Source organism: Pseudophryne corroboree, chromosome 5, assembly GCF_028390025.1.
Source record: "Pseudophryne corroboree isolate aPseCor3 chromosome 5, aPseCor3.hap2, whole genome shotgun sequence".
NCBI lineage: Eukaryota > Metazoa > Chordata > Amphibia > Anura > Myobatrachidae > Pseudophryne > Pseudophryne corroboree.
In genome coordinates, this window is record NC_086448.1 from 186,304,837 (window position 1) to 186,324,992 (window position 20,156).

Consider the following 20,156-nt stretch of genomic DNA (forward strand, 5'->3'; position numbering starts at 1 on the left):
CTAACTGAGGTCTGGAGGCGGGGCATAGAGGGAGGAGCCAGTTCACACCCATTCAAAGTCTTATAGTGTGCCCAAATCTCTGTGGATCCCGTCTATGCCCCATGGTCCTTTTGGAGTGCCCAGCATCCTCTAGGACGTAAGAGAAATAAATATTAAAATGAAAGAAATACAAATGAGTGGTTCTAAGCATCAGCATATAAGGGAGAAAATATAAAATGGAAGAACACTGAGAACGTACCAAAGATGGGTCCAGATAGCTGTGTGCAGTAGACCAGGTCTGTGGGGTAATTAGGCTGTAGAGTGGGAATTGCTGCTGGGGACTATACACTGGAGGTAAGTAAAAGGAAGTTGTGTAGCGTTGCTGTGTGTAAAGGTTCATGTCCAGAGGTCTGTAACCGTTCTTTGGCAAAAATGTATTTATCGCTATTGCCTTCGCTTTTATCCTTGCCTGAAATTATAAATATAGGTTATTCACTTTATAAAGTAACAAAACTAAAGCTAGTTATTACAAGCATATATTCCGCCATCTTACCTTTATTGGCTTTCCTTGAAATGTCTTCACTTCTTCCCTCAGGTATCTGTAAGCCTGTGGGAACAGTGTAGCAGAAACATTAAGTATATATATATATATATAAAAAAAATAATAATTATATATATATATATATATATATACATATATATATATATATATACATATACATATATATATACACACACACACACACACACACATACATACACATATATATATTTTACACATACACATATATATATATATATATATATATACACACACACATATATATATATATACACACACACACACATATATTATATATATATACACACACACATACATACATACATATACATACATACACATATAACGAGTTTTATGGTAAGAACTTACCTTTGTTAAAACTCTTTCTGCGAGGTACATTGGGCTCCACAAGGATAAACATAGGGGTGTAGAGTAGGATCTTGATCCAAAGCACCAACAGGCTCAAAAGCTTTGACCTTCTTCCCAAGATGCATAGCGCCGCCTCCTATATCACCCCGCCTCCGTGCACAGGAGCTCAGTTTTGTTAACCAGCCCAATGCAGTAGCAAGTAAAAGACGACAACTGCCAGTTGCCACAAACACCACACTCTCCCGACAGGAGAAGGTTCAGCAGCTAATGCCATACCAACCCAAAGAAGCTAAGTGCGTCAGGGTGGGCGCCTTGTGGAGCCCAGTGTACCTCGCAGAAAGAGATTTAACAAAGGTAAGTTCTTACCATAAAACTCGTTTTCTGCTGCGGGGTACACTGGGCTCCACAAGGATAGACATAGGGGATGTCCTAAAGCAGTTCCTTATGGGAGGGGACACACTGTAGCGGGCACAAGAACACTGCGTCCAAAGGAAGCATCCTGGGACGCGGCAGTATCGAAGGCATAAACCTTATGAACATGTCCACAGAGGACCACGTAGCCGCCTTGCACAATTGTTCAAGGGTCGCACCACATTGGGCCGCCCAAGAAGGTCCAACAGACCGAGTAGAATGAGCCTTAATGTGATCAGGAGCAGAGAGACCAGCCCTCACATAAGCATGTGCAATCACCATTCTAATCCATCTGGCCAGAGTTTGCTTGTGAGCAGGCCAGCCCCATTTGTGAAATCCAAACAGCACAGAGAGAGAATCAGATTTCCTAATATAAGCAGTTCTCTTCACATAGATACGGAGCGCCCGTACCACATCCAAAGACCGCTCTTTGAGAGACAAATCAGGAGAGACAAAGGCCGGAACCACAATCTCCTCATTAAGGTGGAACGAAGAAACCACCTTAGGTAAATATTCAGGACGAGTCCTAAGAACCGCCCGGTCACGGTGAAAAATCAGATATGGGGAACAACACGACAAGGCACCCAGATCCGACACTCTTCTAGCAGAGGCAATGGCCAGCAAGAACACCACCTTAAGGGAAAACCTCCTGCAACGCCTCCAAAACCACCGACAAGTCCCAAGGCGCCACAGGGAGGTTGGATACGCAACACACCCTGAGTGAAAGTATGAACATCAGGTAAAGTCGCAATTTTTCTCTGAAACCACACCGACAAGGCAGAAATATGAACATTGAGGGAGGCCAGACACAGGCCTAAATCTAGGCCTTGCTGCAGAAAAGCCAAAAGTTTGGTTGTACTAAACTTGGAAGCGTCATAATTGTTAGATGCGCACCAAACAAAGTAGGAATGCCAGACCCCATGATAAATCCGAGCAGAAGCCGGTTTCTGGGCCCGCAACATAGTTTTAATGACCTCTTCAGAAAAACCCTTAGCCCTCAAGACGGAAGCTTCAAGAGCCACGCCGTCCAAGACAGCCGGGCTAGGTCCTGGTAGACACAGGGGCCCTTAACGAGGAGGTCTGGGCGTTGTGGAAGTAGATTTGGACGCTCTGACGATAGCCTTGCAGGTCTGAGAACCAGTGCCGTCTGGGCCACGCTGGAGCTATGAGAAGCAGAATTCCTTTTTCTTGCTTGAACTTCCGAATTACCCTGGGCAGGAGTGACACCGGAGGGAACACGCACGGCAGCCGAAACCTCCACGGTACCGCCAGCGCATCCACGAATGCTGCTTGAGGATCCCTTGTCCTTGCTCCGAAGACCGGAACCTTGTGATTGTGTCGAGACGCCATCAGATCTACGTCTGGAAGGCCCCACCTTTCCACTAGGAGTTGAAACACTTCTGGATGGAGGCCCCACTCGCCGGCATGCACGACCTGACGACTGAGAAAGTCTGCTTCCCAATTCAGGACTCCCGGAATGAATATTGCCGATATGGCCGGTAAATGACGTTCTGCCCACTGTAGAATCCATGAGACTTCGTACATTGCTAGGCGGCTTCGAGTGCCGCCTTGATGATTTATGTAAGCCACTGTGGTGGCGTTGTCAGACTGTACTTGCACAGGACGGTTCTGAATTAAATGCTGTGCTAGGTTCAAGGCATTGAAGACCGCTCGCAACTCCAGAATATTGATCAAGAGGAGGGACTCCTCCTTGGTCCACCGCCCCTGAAGGGAGTGTTGCTCCAGCACCGCGCCTCAACCTCTTACACTGGCATCTGTCGTCAACAGGACCCAGTCTGATATCCAGAACGGACAGCCCCTGCACAGTTGTTGGTCCCGGAGCCACCAGAGCAGCGACAGACGGACCTCCGGAGTCAATGAGATCATTTGAGACCTGATCCGGTGAGGCAGGCCGTCTCATTTGGCTAGAATCAGCCTCTGGAGAGGGAGAGAGTGAAATTAAGCGTACTCCACCATGTCGAATGCTGACACCATGAGGCCCAGCACCTGCATAGCCGAATGTATCGACACTTGCGGACGAGATAGGAAACAACGAATCCTGTCCTGAAGTTTCAGGACTTACTCCTGAGACAGGAACAACCGCTGGTTGTGAGTGTCCAATAGCGCTCCCAGAAGCACCATGCTCTGAGCAGGGATCAGGGATGACTTCTTCCAGTTGATGAGCCACCAGTGGGCTTGTAGAAACCGGACCGTCATATCCAGATGACGCAGGAGAAGATCTGGGGAATTTGCCAGGATTTACAAGTCGTCGTCCAGATACGGCAGTATCCTGACGCCTTGACGGCGGAGTACCACCATCAGCGCCGCCATAACTTTGGTGAAGACTCGCGGAGCCGTTGTTAAACCAAAAGGTAACGCCCGAAACTGGTAATGGATGTTGCCAATAGCAAACCTCAGGTATTGTTATAATAATAGGTATTGATGAGACACTGCTATAGGAATATGCAGGTAAGCATCCTGTATGTCCAGGGAGACAATGTAGTCCCCAGGTTCCAAGGCCAGAACTATAGAGCGAAGGGTTTCCATATGGAACATGGAAATCTTCACAAACCTGTTCAATGCCTTGAGGTTGAGAATGGGCCGGGAGGACCCATTCGGTTTCGGGACTAGGAACAGCGGAGAATAGTATCCCCTGCCTCTCTGAACAAGAGGCACCTGTACTACAACTCCTGTATCCAGGAGGGTCTGTACCACCGAATGCAGAGTGTTTGCCTTTGTCTGGTCCAACGGGACGTCTGTCTGGCAAAATCGATGAGGGGGTCGGTTTTTGAAGGCTGTGGCGTAACCTCGAGTGACGACTTCCTGTACCCAGGCATCTGAGGTGGTCCTCAACCATTCCTGGGTATAACCTAGAAGCCGGCCCCCCACCCTGGGATCCCCCAGGGGGAGGTCCGCCCCATCATGCAGCAGGCTTATCGGTCTTGGCAGCTGGCTGACGGGCAGCCCAGGCTCTTTTGGGCTTCGGCTTACCAGGTTTGGAAGTGCGGGCCTGCTTATGATACGCCTGACCTTTTGCTTTACCTGAAGGACGAAAGGACGTACCTTTAGCCTTCGACACAGAAGGAGCGGTATTAGGCAGACAGGCAGTTTTGGCAGTAGCCAAGTCAGCCACCATCTTATTTAAGTTATCCCCAAACAGAATATCTCCCTTGAAAGGGAGTACCTCCAGGCTTTTTCTAGAGTCCAGATCCACAATATCCGGCGAGCCAGGACTGACGTAGTAGAGGTTTTGGCTGCTAGGATACCGGCATCAGAAGTCGCCTCTTTAATATATCGAGAAGCTGTGACAATATATGATAAGCATTGTCTAGCATGGTCAGAAGAGATTTCAGCTTCTAACTCCAAGGCCCATGCTTCAATAGCCTCTGCAGCCCATGGAGCTGCAATAGTGGGCCTTTGTGCAGCACCCGTGAGGGTGTAAATCACTTTCAGACAACCCTCCACACGTTTATCCGTAGGCTCTTTTTGAGACGTGACGGTAGTGACTGGTAGAGCTGAGGAAACCACCGTCCTAGCCACATGCGAGTCCACTGGAGGAGGCGTTTCCCAATTTTTAGACAGCTCTGGCTCGAGGGGATAGCGAGCCAACATCTTCTTTTGAGGCACAAACTTCGTACCCGGGTTTTTCCAGGGTTCCGGACGTATATCCACTAGGTGGTCAGAGTGAGGTAAAACTTGTTTAACCACCTTCCGACGCTTGAACCTATCTGGTTTCTTAGGAGGGACGGATGGCTCGGAATCATCCGTAATCTGCAGAATTAATTTAATAGCCTCCAAAAGATCAGGTACATCCACATGTGAACTACCCTCGCCATCAGCCGTATCTGAGTCAGAACCTGAGGGGTCAGTATATGTGCCGTCTTCATCAGACGAGGTGTCAGTGACAGCAGCGGATTGTGAGGAGATAAGCGCTCGCTTAGAGGACCTCTTGGACTTAGGCGAGCGTAGGTCAGACTTTTTAGTAGTCAAGTTCAACTTCTTTAATTGAGCAGATAAATGTTAGCTGCAGGGACCACATACGGCTGTACCGGCATTGGGAGTCCCATAGGGGGTGTCAGTTTATGAACTAGCGTATGCAGAAGCGCGGAAAAAGCGGCCCACGGTGGGTCATTATTTGCCCCCGTTGCCACCGTCCCACTGGGGGGCAAGGAGCCCCCAGAACCAGGGCCCAAAGCTGCTATATTTTCCTCATAGTTATCTGCGGCTTCAGCAAAAACGGCAGTGTGTTCAGCCCCAGAACAGTTACCCTCAGAAGCAGACATGATATAGCTCGCAGTATGAGGTAACACAGTACAATTATCAGCAGCACTATATCTCTAAACCTAAACCCCTGCGCAGTGTAGTCAGCACTAGCAGAGATAAAGGAAAGATATGGTGACTAAATCACAGAGAAAAATACGTAATACAGTATATCTTTGTGAAAATCCTATATTAGACAACACCTGACGCACCAAGCCCCCTCAGGTTATGGAATATAGGGATAGCAGGTTGAATGAAGGACACGAAATGGACACCACTCGGCTATCAAATGCACACACAGAAAGTCACAGTTTGAACAATGCAGAGGTTATTACTGACAATAATACTGCACTGGACTAGCTTACACAGCTATATAACTATAGATATAACAGTACACAGTAAGAACTGGATGTATATCACAGAGTAATTGTACTAGGAAACCCTGACTAAGTGCACTCTTTCTTAACTATCACTGTCTAAAAAGGCAGGTAGAATACTTAAGTGTCATGTAAAGGCACAGCGCTGACAACCAGGCGGCTTTACATAGGAGGATTTGCCAAAGCAGTCCCAGGAACAGTGAGCTGAGGGATAATGGCGCCGCAGACACTGACAGGGAGTGAGGAAAAGACAGATATGCAGCTCCAGGGCGGGAACACTTGCTAGAAATGGCACCCTGGGGCTGGGGGAGGGGCTTCAGGTCTAAGCCTTATCCCCTCTGCTGGCAAAACCACCGGGTACTGTGGGCGATATAAGAATTGGTTTAGAGAGAAAACCTGACCTGCGCCCATGCCCGGGTGATCTAGTGGGATCGCCTGTACTGCCACAGTGGCCAGCGCGCGTCCCGCCTTCCACTGACCACGCCGGATCGCGATAAAGACCAGGTCCCGCAAGCGGGACCCACTTACCACTTCCCGAAGCGCGGCCACGCGATCCTGGAGAGCCACAGCCGTGTGTGTCTAAAGTGAAGAAAACCGGAGCCTCCGCTGTAGGTACCCGGCAACCAGGGCTCGGGAGTGTACAGCGCCGCTGGGGGAGAGATGGAGCTGCAAGCAGGCAATGTCTACTGATATCCAGCACAAACTGTGCCTCAGCTGCAGCCCTTGCAGTCTTCTTTTTTCCTCAGAAAAAGCTTTTTCTAGAGCTGCTGTGAGCAGCTCTTCCTGTTACATGCTTGCACTGCAAGCACCAACTACAAACTGAGCTCCTGTGCACGGAGGAGGGGTGATATAGGAGGCGGCGCTATGCATCTTGGGAAGAAGGTCAAAGCTTTTGAGCCTGTTGGTGCTTCGGATCAAGATCCTACTCTACACTCCTATGTCTATCCTTGTGGAGCCCAGTGTACCCCACAGCAGAAATATATATTATATAGCTATCTATCTATCTATCTATCTATCTGCACTCACACACATATATACATACAGTGCCTTGCTAAAGTATTCACCCTTCTTGGCTTTTTACCTACAGTACTTTGTTACATTACAACCTGTAAATTAAAAAAAAATAAAAATGTAAATCTAAATTTTGTGTGATAGCAAGTGGTGGTCCCGCAAGAGAGGGGAGGTGGTTGTAGTACGTTTGGTGAGGTATATGAGACGGGCAGCAGCATTGAGGATAGATTGGAATGGAGAGAGGCATTTTTCAGGGAGGCCAGATAGGAGGAGATGACCAGTGAGTGGATGAGGGTCTTCGTAGCATACTGGGTGCGAAAAGGTGTGATCCTGGCGAGTGGGAGGAAAGAAAGACAGGCGGTTGTAGACAATACGCTCAAGGAGTTTGGAGGCAAAACGGAGGAGAGAGATGGGTTGGTAGTTGGAGAGAGTGGTAGGATCAAGGGAAGGTTTTTGTAAGAATAGGGGAGACAAGTGCATGCTTGAAGGCAGAGGGGACAGTGCCTGATTTGAGTGAGAGATTGAGTAGATGGGCAAGAAGGGAACAAGCAGAAGTACAGGAAACGGAGAAGGCGGGAGGGAATAGAGTCGTACAGGAAACGGAGAAGGCGGGAGGGAATAGAGTCGTACAGGAAACGGAGAAGGCGGGAGGGAATAGAGTCGTACAGGAAACGGAGAAGGCGGGAGGGAATAGAGTCGTACAGGAAACGGAGAAGGCGGGAGGGAATAGAGTCAAACAGGGAGTTGAGGCAGGGGTGGGCAGAAAAGCGAGTTGACAGTGGCAAAGAAGCGCCGGGGGTTTGAGGATTGGGAGGAGATTAGGTTTTTGAAGTATGATTGTTTAGAGCGGGAAAGGGCAGCAAAGAAGGATGAGCGCAAAAATTTGTAGTGGAGGAAGTCGGCCTTACAGCGATATTTCCTCCACTCTCGCTCAGCGGTACATGAGCATTTTTGCAGATATCTGGTGCGTTTGGTGTGCCAGGGTTGAGGTGTCAATCTGCGAGTGTGAATAGTGGTCGTGGGGGGACAGAGTCAAGAGCAGAGGTAAGTGATGCATTTGTCTAGGGAAGTGGCTTGCTCGGGGCAGGAAAGAGAATAGGACAGAGGAGTGAGTCAAACAGGGAGGAAGTGGTATCCATAGCCTCAATGTTACGCTTAGTGATGGTAGTCTTAGGAATTAAGTGATGGAGAAGCAGAGAGACGTGTTAAAAGTGAGCAGGTGATGGTCAGAGAGGGGAAACAGGGAGAAGGAGAAATCAGAAAGATCACAACGATGAGTGAAGATCAGATCCATTGAGCTCCTATTCACATGGAAGGGGAAGGAGGTCCACTGGGAGAGATCAAGTAAACGGGAGGTTAAGGAGGCAGGTGATTTTGGGGGGTTATCGAAAATAAGATTTTACTTACCGATAAATCTATTTCTCGTAGTCCGTAGTGGATGCTGGGACTCCGTAAGGACCATGGGGAATAGCGGCTCCGCAGGAGACAGGGCACAAAATAAAAGCTTAAGGATCAGGTGGTGTGCACTGGCTCCTCCCCCTATGACCCTCCTCCAAGCCTCAGTTAGGATACTGTGCCCGGACGAGCGTACATAATAAGGAAGGATATTGAATCCCGGGTAAGACTCATACCAGCCACACCAATCACACCGTACAACTTGTGATCTGAACCCAGTTAACAGTATGATAAACGCAAGGGAGCCTCTGAAAAGATGGCTCACAACAATAACCCGAATTTTTGTAACAATAACTATATACAAGTATTGCAGACAATCCGCACTAGGGATGGGCGCCCAGCATCCACTACGGACTACGAGAAATAGATTTATCGGTAAGTAAAATCTTATTTTCTCTGACGTCCTAGTGGATGCTGGGACTCCGTAAGGACCATGGGGATTATACCAAAGCTCCCAAACGGGCGGGAGAGTGCGGATGACTCTGCAGCACCGAATGAGAGAACTCCAGGTCCTCCTCAGCCAGGGTATCAAATTTGTAGAATTTAGCAAACGTGTTTGCCCCTGACCAAGTAGCTGCTCGGCAAAGTTGTAAAGCCGAGACCCCTCGGGCAGCCGCCCAAGATGAGCCCACTTTCCTTGTGGAATGGGCTTTTATTGATTTTGGCTGTGGCAGGCCTGCCACAGAATGTGCAAGCTGAATTGTACTACAAATCCAACGAGCAATCGTCTGCTTAGAAGCAGGGGCACCCAGCTTGTTGGGTGCATACAGGATAAACAGCGAGTCAGATTTTCTGACTCCAGCCGTCCTGGAAACATATATTTTTAAGGCCCTGACAACGTCAAGCAACTTAGAGTCCTCTAAGTCCCTGGTAGCCGCAGGTACCACAATAGGTTGGTTCATGTGAAATGCAGAAACCACCTTAGGTAGAAATTGAGGACGAGTCCTCAATTCCGCCCTGTCAGAATGAAAAATTAAGTAAGGGCTTTTATATGATAAAGCCGCCAATTCTGACACACGCCTGGCTGAAGCCAAGGCTAACAGCATCGACACCTTCCATGTGAGATATTTCAAGTCCACAGTGGAAAGTGGTTCAAACCAATGTGACTTTAGAAAACTCAACACCACGTTGAGATCCCAAGGTGCCACTGGAGGCACAAAAGGAGGCTGTATGTGCAGCACCCCTTTTACAAATGTCTGAACTTCAGGTACTGAAGCCAGTTCTTTCTGGAAGAAAATCGACAGGGCCGAAATTTGAACCTTAATGGACCCTAATTTTAGGCCCATAGACAGTCCTGTTTGCAGGAAATGAAGGAAACGACCCAGTTGAAATTCCTCTGTAGGGGCCCTCTTGGCCTCACACCACGCAACATATTTACGCCAAATGCGGTGATAATGTTTTGCGGTTACGTCCTTCCTGGCTTTGACCAGAGTAGGAATGACTTCTTCTGGAATGCCTTTTTCCCTCAGGATCCGGCGTTCAACCGCCATGCCGTCAAACGCAGCCGCGGTAAGTCTTGGAACAGACAAGGCCCCTGCAGTAGCAGGTCCTTTCTTAGAGGTAGAGGCCACGGTTCGTCCGTGAGCATCTCTTGAAGTTCCGGGTACCAAGTCCTTCTTGGCCAATCCGGGACCACGAGTATAGTTCTTACTCCTCTCCTTCTTATGATTCTCAGTACTTTTGGTATGAGAGGCAGAGGAGGGAACACATACACTGACTGGTACACCCACGGCGTTACCAGAGCGTCCACTGCTATTGCCTGAGGGTCCCTTGACCTGGCGCAATATCTGTCCAGTTTTTTGTTTAGACGTGACGCCATCATGTCCACCTTTGGTTTTTCCCAACGGTTTACAATCAGGTGGAAGACTTCTGGGTGAAGTCCCCACTCTCCCGGGTGAAGGTCGTGTCTGCTGAGGAAGTCTGCTTCCCAGTTGTCCACTCCCGGAATGAAAACTGCTGACAGTGCTATCACATGATTTTCCGCCCAGCGAAGAATCCTTGCAGCTTCTGCCATTGCCCTCCTGCTTCTCGTGCCGCCCTGTCTGTTTACGTGGGCGACTGACGTGATGTTGTCCGATTGGATCAACACCGCCTGACCCTGAAGCAGAGGTTTTGCTTGACTTAGGGCATTGTAAATGGCCCTTAGTTCCAGAATGTTTATATGAAGAGATGTTTCCATGCTTGACCACAGGCCCTGGAAATTCCTTCCCTGTGTGACTGCTCCCCAGCCTCTCAGGCTGGCATCCGTGGTTACCAGGATCCAATCCTGAATGCCAAATCTGCGGCCCTCTAGTAGATGAGCACTCTGCAGCCACCACAGGAGAGACACCCTTGTCCTTGGCGACAGGGTTATCCGCTGATGCATCTGCAGATGCGATCCGGACCATTTGTCCAGTAGATCCCACTGAAATGTTCTTGCATGGAATCTTCCGAATGGAATCGCTTCGTAAGAAGCCACCATTTTTCCCAGGACCCTCGTGCACTGATGCACTGAGACCTGGCCCGGTTTTAGGAGGTTCCTGACTAGCTCGGATAACTCCCTGGCCTTCTCCTCCGGGAGAAACACCTTCTTCTGGACTGTGTCCAGAATCATTCCTAGGAACAGTAGACGTGTCGTTGGAATCAGCTGCGATTTTGGAATATTTAGAATCCACCCGTGCTGACGTAACACTACCTGAGATAGTGCTACTCCGACTTCTAACTGTTCCCTGGATCTTGCCCTTATCAGGAGATCGTCCAAGTAAGGGATAATTAAAATGCCTTTTCTTCGTAGAAGAATCATCATTTCGGCCATTACCTTGGTAAAGACCTGAGGTGCCGTGGACAATCCAAACGGCAGCGTCTGAAACTGATAATGACAGTTTTGTACTACAAACCTGAGGTACCCTTGGTGAGAAGGGTATATTGGGACGTGGAGATAAGCATCTTTGATGTCCAGAGACACCATATAGTCCCCTTCTTCCAGGTTCGCTATCACTGCTCTGAGTGACTCCATCTTGAATTTGAACCTTTTTATGTAAGTGTTCAAGGATTTCAGATTTAAAATTGGTCTCACCGAGCCGTCCGGCTTCGGTACCACAAACAGCGTGGAATAATACCCCTTTCCTTGTTGCAGGAGGGGTACCTTGATTATCACCTGCTGGGAATACAGCTTGTGAATGGCTTCCAAAACTGCCTCCCTGTCGGAGGGAGACTTTGGTAAAGCAGACTTCAGGAACCGACGAGGGGGAAACGCCTCGAATTCCAGTTTGTACCCCTGCGATACTACCTGTAGAATCCAGGGATCCACTTGCGAGTGAGCCCACTGCGCGTTGAAATTCTTGAGACGGGCCCCCACCATATCTGAGTCTGCTTGTAAAGCCCCAGCGTCATGCTGAAGACTTGGCAGAAGCAGGGGAGGGCTTTTGCTCCTGGGAAGCGGCTGCATGGTGCAGTCTTTTTCCTCTTCCTCTGCCCCGGGGCAGAAAAGAGTGGCCTTTTGCTCGCTTGTACTTATGGGAACGAAAGGACTGAGTTTGAAAAGACGGTGTCTTTTTCTGCTGATGTGGAGTGACCTGGGGTAAAAAGGTGGATTTTCCAGCCGTTGCCGTGGCCACCAGGTCCGATAGACCAGTCCCAAATAACTCCTCCCCTTTATACGGCAATACTTCCATGTGCCGTTTGGAATCCGCATCCCCTGACCACTGTCGCATCCATAACGCTCTTCTGGCAGAGATGGACATAGCACTTACTCTTGATGCCAGGGTGCAAATATCCCTCTGTGCATCACGCATATATAGTAATGCATCCTTTAAATGTTCTATAGTTAACAAAATATTGTCCCTATCCAGGGTATCAATATTCTCAGTCAGGGAATCCGACCATGCGACTCCAGCACTGCACATCCAGGCTGAGGCGATTGCTGGTCGCAGTATAACACCAGTATGTGTGTATATACTTTTTAGGATATTTTCCAGCCTTCTATCAGCTGGTTCTTTGAGGGTGGCCGTATCAGGAGACGGTAACGCTACTTGTTTAGATAAACGTGTGAGCGCCTTATCTACCCTAGGGGGTGTTTCCCAACGCGCCCTAACCTCTGGCGGGAAAGGATATAATGCTAATAATTTTTTAGAAATTAGCTGTTTTTTTATCGGGGGAAACCCACGCTTTTTCACACACCTCATTTATTTCCTCTGACTCAGGAAAAACTATTGGTAGTTTTTTCTCACCCCACATAATACCCTTCTTTGTGGTACTTGTAGTGTCAGAAAGGTTCAATGCCTCTTTCATTGCCGTGATCATGTAACGTGTGGCCCTACTGGACATTACGTTTGTCTCGTCACCGTCGACACTAGACTCAGTATCTGTGTCAGGGTCTGTGTCGACCCACTGAGGTAACGGGCGTTTTAGCGCCCCTGACGGTGTCTGAGACGCCTGGACAGGCACTAATTGATTTGCCGGCTGTCTCATGTCGTCAACAGTTTTTTGCAAATTGCTGACATTATCACTTAATTGTTTAAATACAATCATCCAGTCAGGTGTCGACTCCCTAGGGGGTGACATCACCAACACAGGCAACTGCTCCGCCTCCACATCATTTTCCTCCTCATACATGTCGACACACGCGTACCGACACACAGCACACACACCGGGAATGCTCTGATAGAGGACAGGACCCCACTTAGCCCTTTGGAGAGACAGAGGGAGAGTCTGCCAGCACACCCCCAGCACTATATATATATACAGGGATAACCTTATATAAGTGTTACTCCCTTATAGCTGCTGTTAATATATTTATTTGCTGCCAAACGTGCCCCCCCTTCTCTTTTTTAGCCTGATTATGAAGCAGGACTGCAGGGGAGAGTCAGGGAGCCGTCCTTCCAGCGGAGCTGTGAGGGAAAATGGCGCTTGTGTGCTGAGGAGATAGGCTCCGCCCCTTCACGACGTCCTTATCTCCCGCTTTTTCTGTGTAAAATGGCAGGGGTAAAATACATCCATATAGCCCAGGAGCTATATGTGATGTATTCTTTTTAGCCACCTAAGGTATATACTGTAATATTGCGTCTCAGGGCGCTCCCCCCCCAGCGCCCTGCACCCTCAGTGACCGGAGTGTGAAGTGTGCTGAGAGCAATGGCGCACAGCTGCGGTGCTGTGCGCTACCTTAGTCTGAAGACAGGATCGTCTTCTGCCGCCGATTTCACCGGACCTCTTCGTCTCTTCTGGCTCTGTAAGGGGGACGGCGGCGCGGCTCCGGTGACCCATCCAGGCTGAACCTGTGATCGTCCCTCTGGAGCTAATGTCCAGTAGCCTAAGAAACCCGATCCACTCTGCACTCAGGTGAGTCCGTTTCTTCTCCCCTTAGTCCCACGATGCAGTGAGCCTGTTACCAGCAGGACTCACTGAAAATAAAAAATCCTAAACTAAACTTTTATTCTAAGCAGCTCAGGAGAGCCACCTAGATTGCACCCTTCTCGGCCGGGCACAAAAATCTAACTGAGGCTTGGAGGAGGGTCATAGGGGGAGGAGCCAGTGCACACCACCTGATCCTTAAGCTTTTATTTTGTGCCCTGTCTCCTGCGGAGCCGCTATTCCCCATGGTCCTTACGGAGTCCCAGCATCCACTAGGACGTCAGAGAAAGGGATGTTGAAATCACCTAGGATAATGGAGGGAATGTCAGAAGAGAGGAAGTGAGAAAGCCAGGAAGCAAAGTTGTCAAGGAATATGGAGGGCATCGGTAATTGACAGCTACTCAAAGATGAACAGGTTAAAAGAGGCATATACTGTAGCATGGACCTCGAATGTAAGGGATGGTTCTAAGCGTATGAGTTGGTGTGAGTAACTAGAGGGTAGTATGAGCTCAACACCAACACAGTGGTGACCCCCAGGTTGGGGGTGTGTGAGAACATGAGACCCCCAGCACAGAGAGCAGCGGGAGAAACAGTGTCAGAGAGGGTAATCCAGGATTTCAGTGATGGCTAGGAGATGCAGGGAGATGGAGATGAAAAGGTCATGCATGGGGACCAGTTTATTAGACAGATCTGGCATTCCAGAGGTCACAGGAGAGAGGGAGAGAGTCTGAGGGAGTGATGTGAGGCTATGTTACAGATCACCAAACTCCCACATATGCTAAGCACATAATGGATGTGAAGGTAGAGCAATATATAAATAACTTACATGTTTACCTTTATAAAGAATATTGTATATACACACACACACACACACACACACACTATATATACATACAATTTATATATGAGGGGTGTGCAATAAGTTTTCAGATGTACTGGAGAGCCATAATCTTCTAAAACTACAAGAGTGGTCAGCAACAGCAGGAGAGTTGTGACCGAATGCAAGCTGCTGTTGGGGAGGAAGCACCATCCTGAACCACGGTGTTTGAGTGGTTTGCAGAATTCAGATGCAGAAACGGTTCCTGGAAGAATATGCGCGCTGCGGTTGACCTGTGTCTGCTATCACGTAGAACAAAGTTACTGCCATGCGGGCCATAGTTCAGCTGTACATCAGAGTGACCGTGGCCCAATTAGAGAAGATAAGCATCTGATCGGAATACATCTACTTGATACTCCACGAAAAACTTAGCTTGAGCCAAGTTTCTGTACACTGGGTGCCCCATCAGCTGACTCGCAAGAAGGAAACTCTGATAACTTGGTGCTGCAATATACTGGCCAGGTTTGATGGTGGTCGCTCAATCTCTGTCTGAGAGATCATCAGTGGCGATGAATCCTCTATCTACAGTTTCAACTCAAAGACCAGTCAGCCCAGTGGACCCCAGTTGGAGGTGCGCCATCACAGAAGTTCCGATATGAGCGCAGCGTGGCCAAGCAGATGGTGGCTATTTTTGCGGCCAAGACTGGTCATGTAGCACGGCCACTCATGCAGCAGCGCACCATCACTGGTACGACAACCAATACCTGCTGTAAGTGCTGGAAGCTATTTCCAGGTTACTTCCAGGAAGTCGCACTCATAGTGCCCTTAAACTTCACAATAATGCACCCACAAGTCCAGGAGAGTGGTGGATTTTCTGGCCCATGAATGCATCCAGGAGCTTAATCAACCGCCATTCAGTTTGGCCCCCTGCGACTTCTTTTGTTTGCACAATTCAAGTCCTAAATGCTTCATGCAATATCTTTGTTATACCCCCTGAAATAAAGCTGCACTTCCACAGCATCTTTACTGTATAATTCAGTGGTGGCATACGGAACCAAAATTAGGAAGACTGTCAGCGTCCAATATTATAAAAATACATACATATATATATATATATATATATATATATATATATATATATATATATACATATATATACATATATATACATATATATATATATATATATATATATATACATATATATATATATATATATATATATATATATACACACACACACACACACATGCATGTATACACACACATATATACATACACAAGTAAAAATTAAACATTGCCAAATATGAGAGTTAATTCTACAGTTGATTCTGCCTGCAAACATAATTGAATTAAGTGGTTGCATAGGTAAGAATGTTAACACATCAAAACATTTCAAGCAGTAAGAAGCACATTTCCGTGTTTGTCTCCCAGTGTGTACCTGGCAGCATGTAGTGTCTCTACTGTAATTTACAAAATAAATTGGAATAAAAGTGCTTACTTTACACACTAGGAGCCTGCCTCACTGTACAAAAATACCAGGGCATGCCAGCAAATGCAAAATCCATGGACAAAATCTGGCAAATGTTGCTCCTCGAGAATAACATTACATAGTACTGAGTGGTAAGACCTGTAAACGCATACAGGCAGAGTCCAAATTGTTGCAAAGTGGTAGAAACATCGGTTATCAGTGTTAATGTGCTTTTAATTAGAGATGAGCAGTTTGGATCTACTGTTCTTTCACCAAATTAGCTCATGTACGGCTTAATCTTATTGCTTATACAAAACGTGGCAGCCTATTAACCAATAACTAATCTGGGTCAAAACCAATATAAACCGAACTACTCATCTCTACTTTTAAATAGTGATATTACCTGTTGTGCATCAGCTTCCGATTCAAATGTTATGAACCAATTGTCATTATAGGCAAATTCACAATTAATAAACTTCGGCAAGTTTTCTCCTTTGAAGAGAGCCTCGACCTCCTGGGAAATAAAGCAACAGAAGTCTGTATAGTTCTGATACTAAAACAAATTTTATGTAATACATCATTTGGTCATACAGTAAGCAGGTCTTTGCCACAGAAAAATCCCTATAAGAGAGAACTCTATTTTCATGATGATCATATAGTTTTTCTATGACTTGCAATGTTTGGAAATTGCTTAAAAAACATAAGCAACATATACTATTTGATTTCAGTTCATGATTGCGGGCTCCTGATTAATTGTTTTAGTACTCTGCTCCTTTAAGAACAGTCTTAGAAGGGAAAATAAGATTTTACTTACCGATAAATCTATTTCTCGTAGTCCGTAGTGGATGCTGGGACTCCGTAAGGACCATGGGGAATAGCGGCTCCGCAGGAGACAGGGCACAAGAATAAAAGCTTTAGGATCAGGTGGTGTGCACTGGCTCCTCCCCCTATGACCCTCCTCCAAGCCTCAGTTAGGCTACTGTGCCCGGACGAGCGTACATAATAAGGAAGGATATTGAATCCCGGGTAAGACTCATACCAGCCACACCAATCACACCGTACAACTTGTGATCTGAACCCAGTTAACAGTATGATAAAACGAAAAGGAGCCTCTGAAAAGATGGCTCACAACAATAATAACCCGAATTTTTGTAACAATAACTATATACAAGTATTGCAGACAATCCGCACTTGGGATGGGCGCCCAGCATCCACTACGGACTACGAGAAATAGATTTATCGGTAAGTAAAATCTTATTTTCTCTTACGTCCTAGAGGATGCTGGGGACTCCGTAAGGACCATGGGGATTATACCAAAGCTCCCAAACGGGCGGGAGAGTGCGGATGACTCTGCAGCACCGAATGAGAGAACTCCAGGTCCTCCTCAGCCAGGGTATCAAATTTGTAGAATTTTGCAAACGTGTTTGCCCCTGACCAAGTAGCTGCTCGGCAAAGTTGTAAAGCCGAGACCCCTCGGGCAGCCGCCCAAGATGAGCCCACTTTCCTTGTGGAATGGGCTTTTACCGATTTTGGCTGTGGCAGGCCTGCCACAAAATGTGCAAGCTGAATTGTACTACAAATCCAACGAGCAATCGTCTGCTTAGAAGCAGGAGCACCCAGCTTGTTGGGTGCATACAGGATAAACAGCGAGTCAGATTTTCTGACTCCAGCCATCCTGGAAACATATATATTCAGGGCCCTGACAACGTCAAGCAACTTGGAGTCCTCCAAGTCCCTAGTAGCCGCAGGTACCACAATAGGTTGGTTCATGTGAAATGCAGAAACCACCTTAGGTAGAAATTGAGGACGAGTCCTCAATTCTGCCCTGTCAGAATGAAAAATTAAGTAAGGACTTTTATATGATAAAGCCGCCAATTCTGACACACGCCTGGCTGAAGCCAGGGCTAACAGCATCGTCACCTTCCATGTGAGATATTTGAAGTCCACAGTGGTGAGTGGTTCAAACCAATGTGACTTTAGAAAACTCAACACAACATTGAGATCCCAAGGTGCCACTGGAGGCACAAAAGGAGGCTGTATATGCAGTACCCCTTTTACAAATGTCTGAACTTCAGGCATTGAAGCCAGTTCTTTCTGGAAGAAAATCGACAGGGCCGAAATTTGAACCTTAATGGACCCTAATTTTAGGCCCATAGATAGTCCTGTTTGCAGGAAATGGAGGAAACGACCCAGTTGAAATTCCTCTGTAGGGGCCTTCTTGGCCTCACACCACGCAACATATTTTCGCCAAATGCGGTGATAATGTTTTGCGGTTACGTCCTTCCTGGCCTTGACCAGGGTAGGGATGACTTCATCTGGAATGCCTTTTTTCCCTCAGGATCCGGCGTTCAACCGCCATGCCGTCAAACGCAGCCGCGGTAAGTCTTGGAACAGACAAGGCCCCTGCTGGAGCAGGTCCTTTCTCAGAGGGAGAGGCCACGGTTCGTCCGTGAGCATCTCTTGAAGTTCCGGGTACCAAGTCCTTCTTGGCCAATCCGGAGCCACGAGTATAGTTCTTACTCCTCTCCTTCTTATGATTCTCAGTACCTTTGGTATGAGAGGCAGAGGAGGGAACACATACACTGACTGGTACACCCACGGCGTTACCAGGGCGTCCACCGCTATTGCCTGAGGGTCCCTTGACCTGGCGCAATATCTGTCTAGTTTTTTGTTTAGACGGGACGCCATCATGTCCACCTTTGGTTCTTCCCAACGGTTTACTATCAGGTGGAAGACTTCTGGGTGAAGTCCCCACTCTCCCGGGTGGAGGTCGTGTCTGCTGAGGAAGTCTGCTTCCCAGTTGTCCACTCCCGGAATGAAGACTGCTGACAGTGCTATCACATGATTTTCCGCCCAGCGAAGAATCCTTGCAGCTTCTGCCATTGCCCTCCTGCTTCTCGTGCCGCCCTGTCTGTTTACGTGGGCGACTGACGTGATGTTGTCCGATTGGATCAATACCGCCTGACCCTGAAGCAGGGGTTTCGCTTGACTTAGGGCATTGTAAATGGCCCTTAGTTCCAGAATGTTTATATGAAGAGATGCTTCCATGCTTGACCACAAGCCCTGGAAATTTCTTCCCTGTGTGACTGCTCCCCAGCCTCTCAGGCTTGCATCCGTGGTCACCAGGATCCAATCCTGAATGCCAATCTGCGGCCCTCTAGTAGATGAGCACTCTGCAGCCACCACAGAAGAGACACCCTTGTCCTTGGCGACAGGGTTATCCGCTGATGCATCTGAAGATGCGATCCGGACCATTTGTCCAGTAGATCCCACTCAAAAAGTTCTTGCATGGAATCTTCCGAATGGAATCGCTTCGTAAGAAGCCACCATTTTTCCCAGGACCCTCGTGCACTGATGCACTGACACCTGGCCTGGTTTTAGGAGGTTCCTGACTAGCTCGGATAACTCCCTGGCCTTCTCCTCCGGGAGAAACATCTTTTTCTGGACTGTGTCCAGAATCATTCCTAGGAACAGTAGACGTGTCGTAGGAATCAGCTGCGATTTTGGAATATTTAGGATCCACCCGTGCTGACGTAACACTACCTGAGATAGTGCTACTCCGACTTCTAACTGTTCCCTGGACCTTGCCCTTATCAGGAGATCGTCCAAGTAAGGGATAATTAAGATGCCTTTTCTTCGAAGAAGAATCATCATTTCGGCCATTACCTTGGTAAAGACCCGAGGTGTCGTGGACAACCCAAACGGCAGCGTCTGAAACTGATAATGACAGTTTTGTACTACAAACCTGAGGTACCCTTGGTGAGACGGGTAGATTGGGACGTGGAGATAAGCATCCTTGATGTCCAGAGACACCATATAGTCCCCTTCTTCCAGGTTTGCTATCACCGCTCTGAGTGATTCCATCTTGAATTTGAACCTCTTTATGTAAGTGTTCAAGGATTTCAGATTTAAAATTGGTCTCACCGAGCCGTCCGGCTTCGGTACCACAAACAGCGTGGAATAATACCCCTTTCCCTGTTGTAGGAGGGGTACCTTGATTATCACCTGCTGGGAATACAGCTTGTGAATGGCTTCCAAAACTGCCTCCCTGTCGGAGGGAGACTTTGGTAGAGCAGACTTCAGGAACCGGCGAGGGGGAAACGCCTCGAATTCCAG

General features: G+C 47.8%; 1 protein-coding gene across 4 annotated transcripts in view; it reads right to left on the bottom strand.

The window, feature by feature from the left end:
• The window catches only part of LARP4B (La ribonucleoprotein 4B), a 289,455-nt gene that overhangs the window by 85,472 nt on the left and 183,827 nt on the right, over positions 1–20,156 (bottom strand). For all 4 annotated transcript variants that reach the window (XM_063921936.1, XM_063921933.1, XM_063921932.1 and 1 more), the window contains 3 exons: positions 16,444–16,554; positions 533–586; positions 239–448 (listed from right to left, as the gene is read on the bottom strand). In XM_063921936.1, the coding sequence (XP_063778006.1) occupies positions 239–448; positions 533–586; positions 16,444–16,554 (375 nt within the window). The remainder of the gene's footprint in view (positions 1–238; positions 449–532; positions 587–16,443; positions 16,555–20,156) is intronic.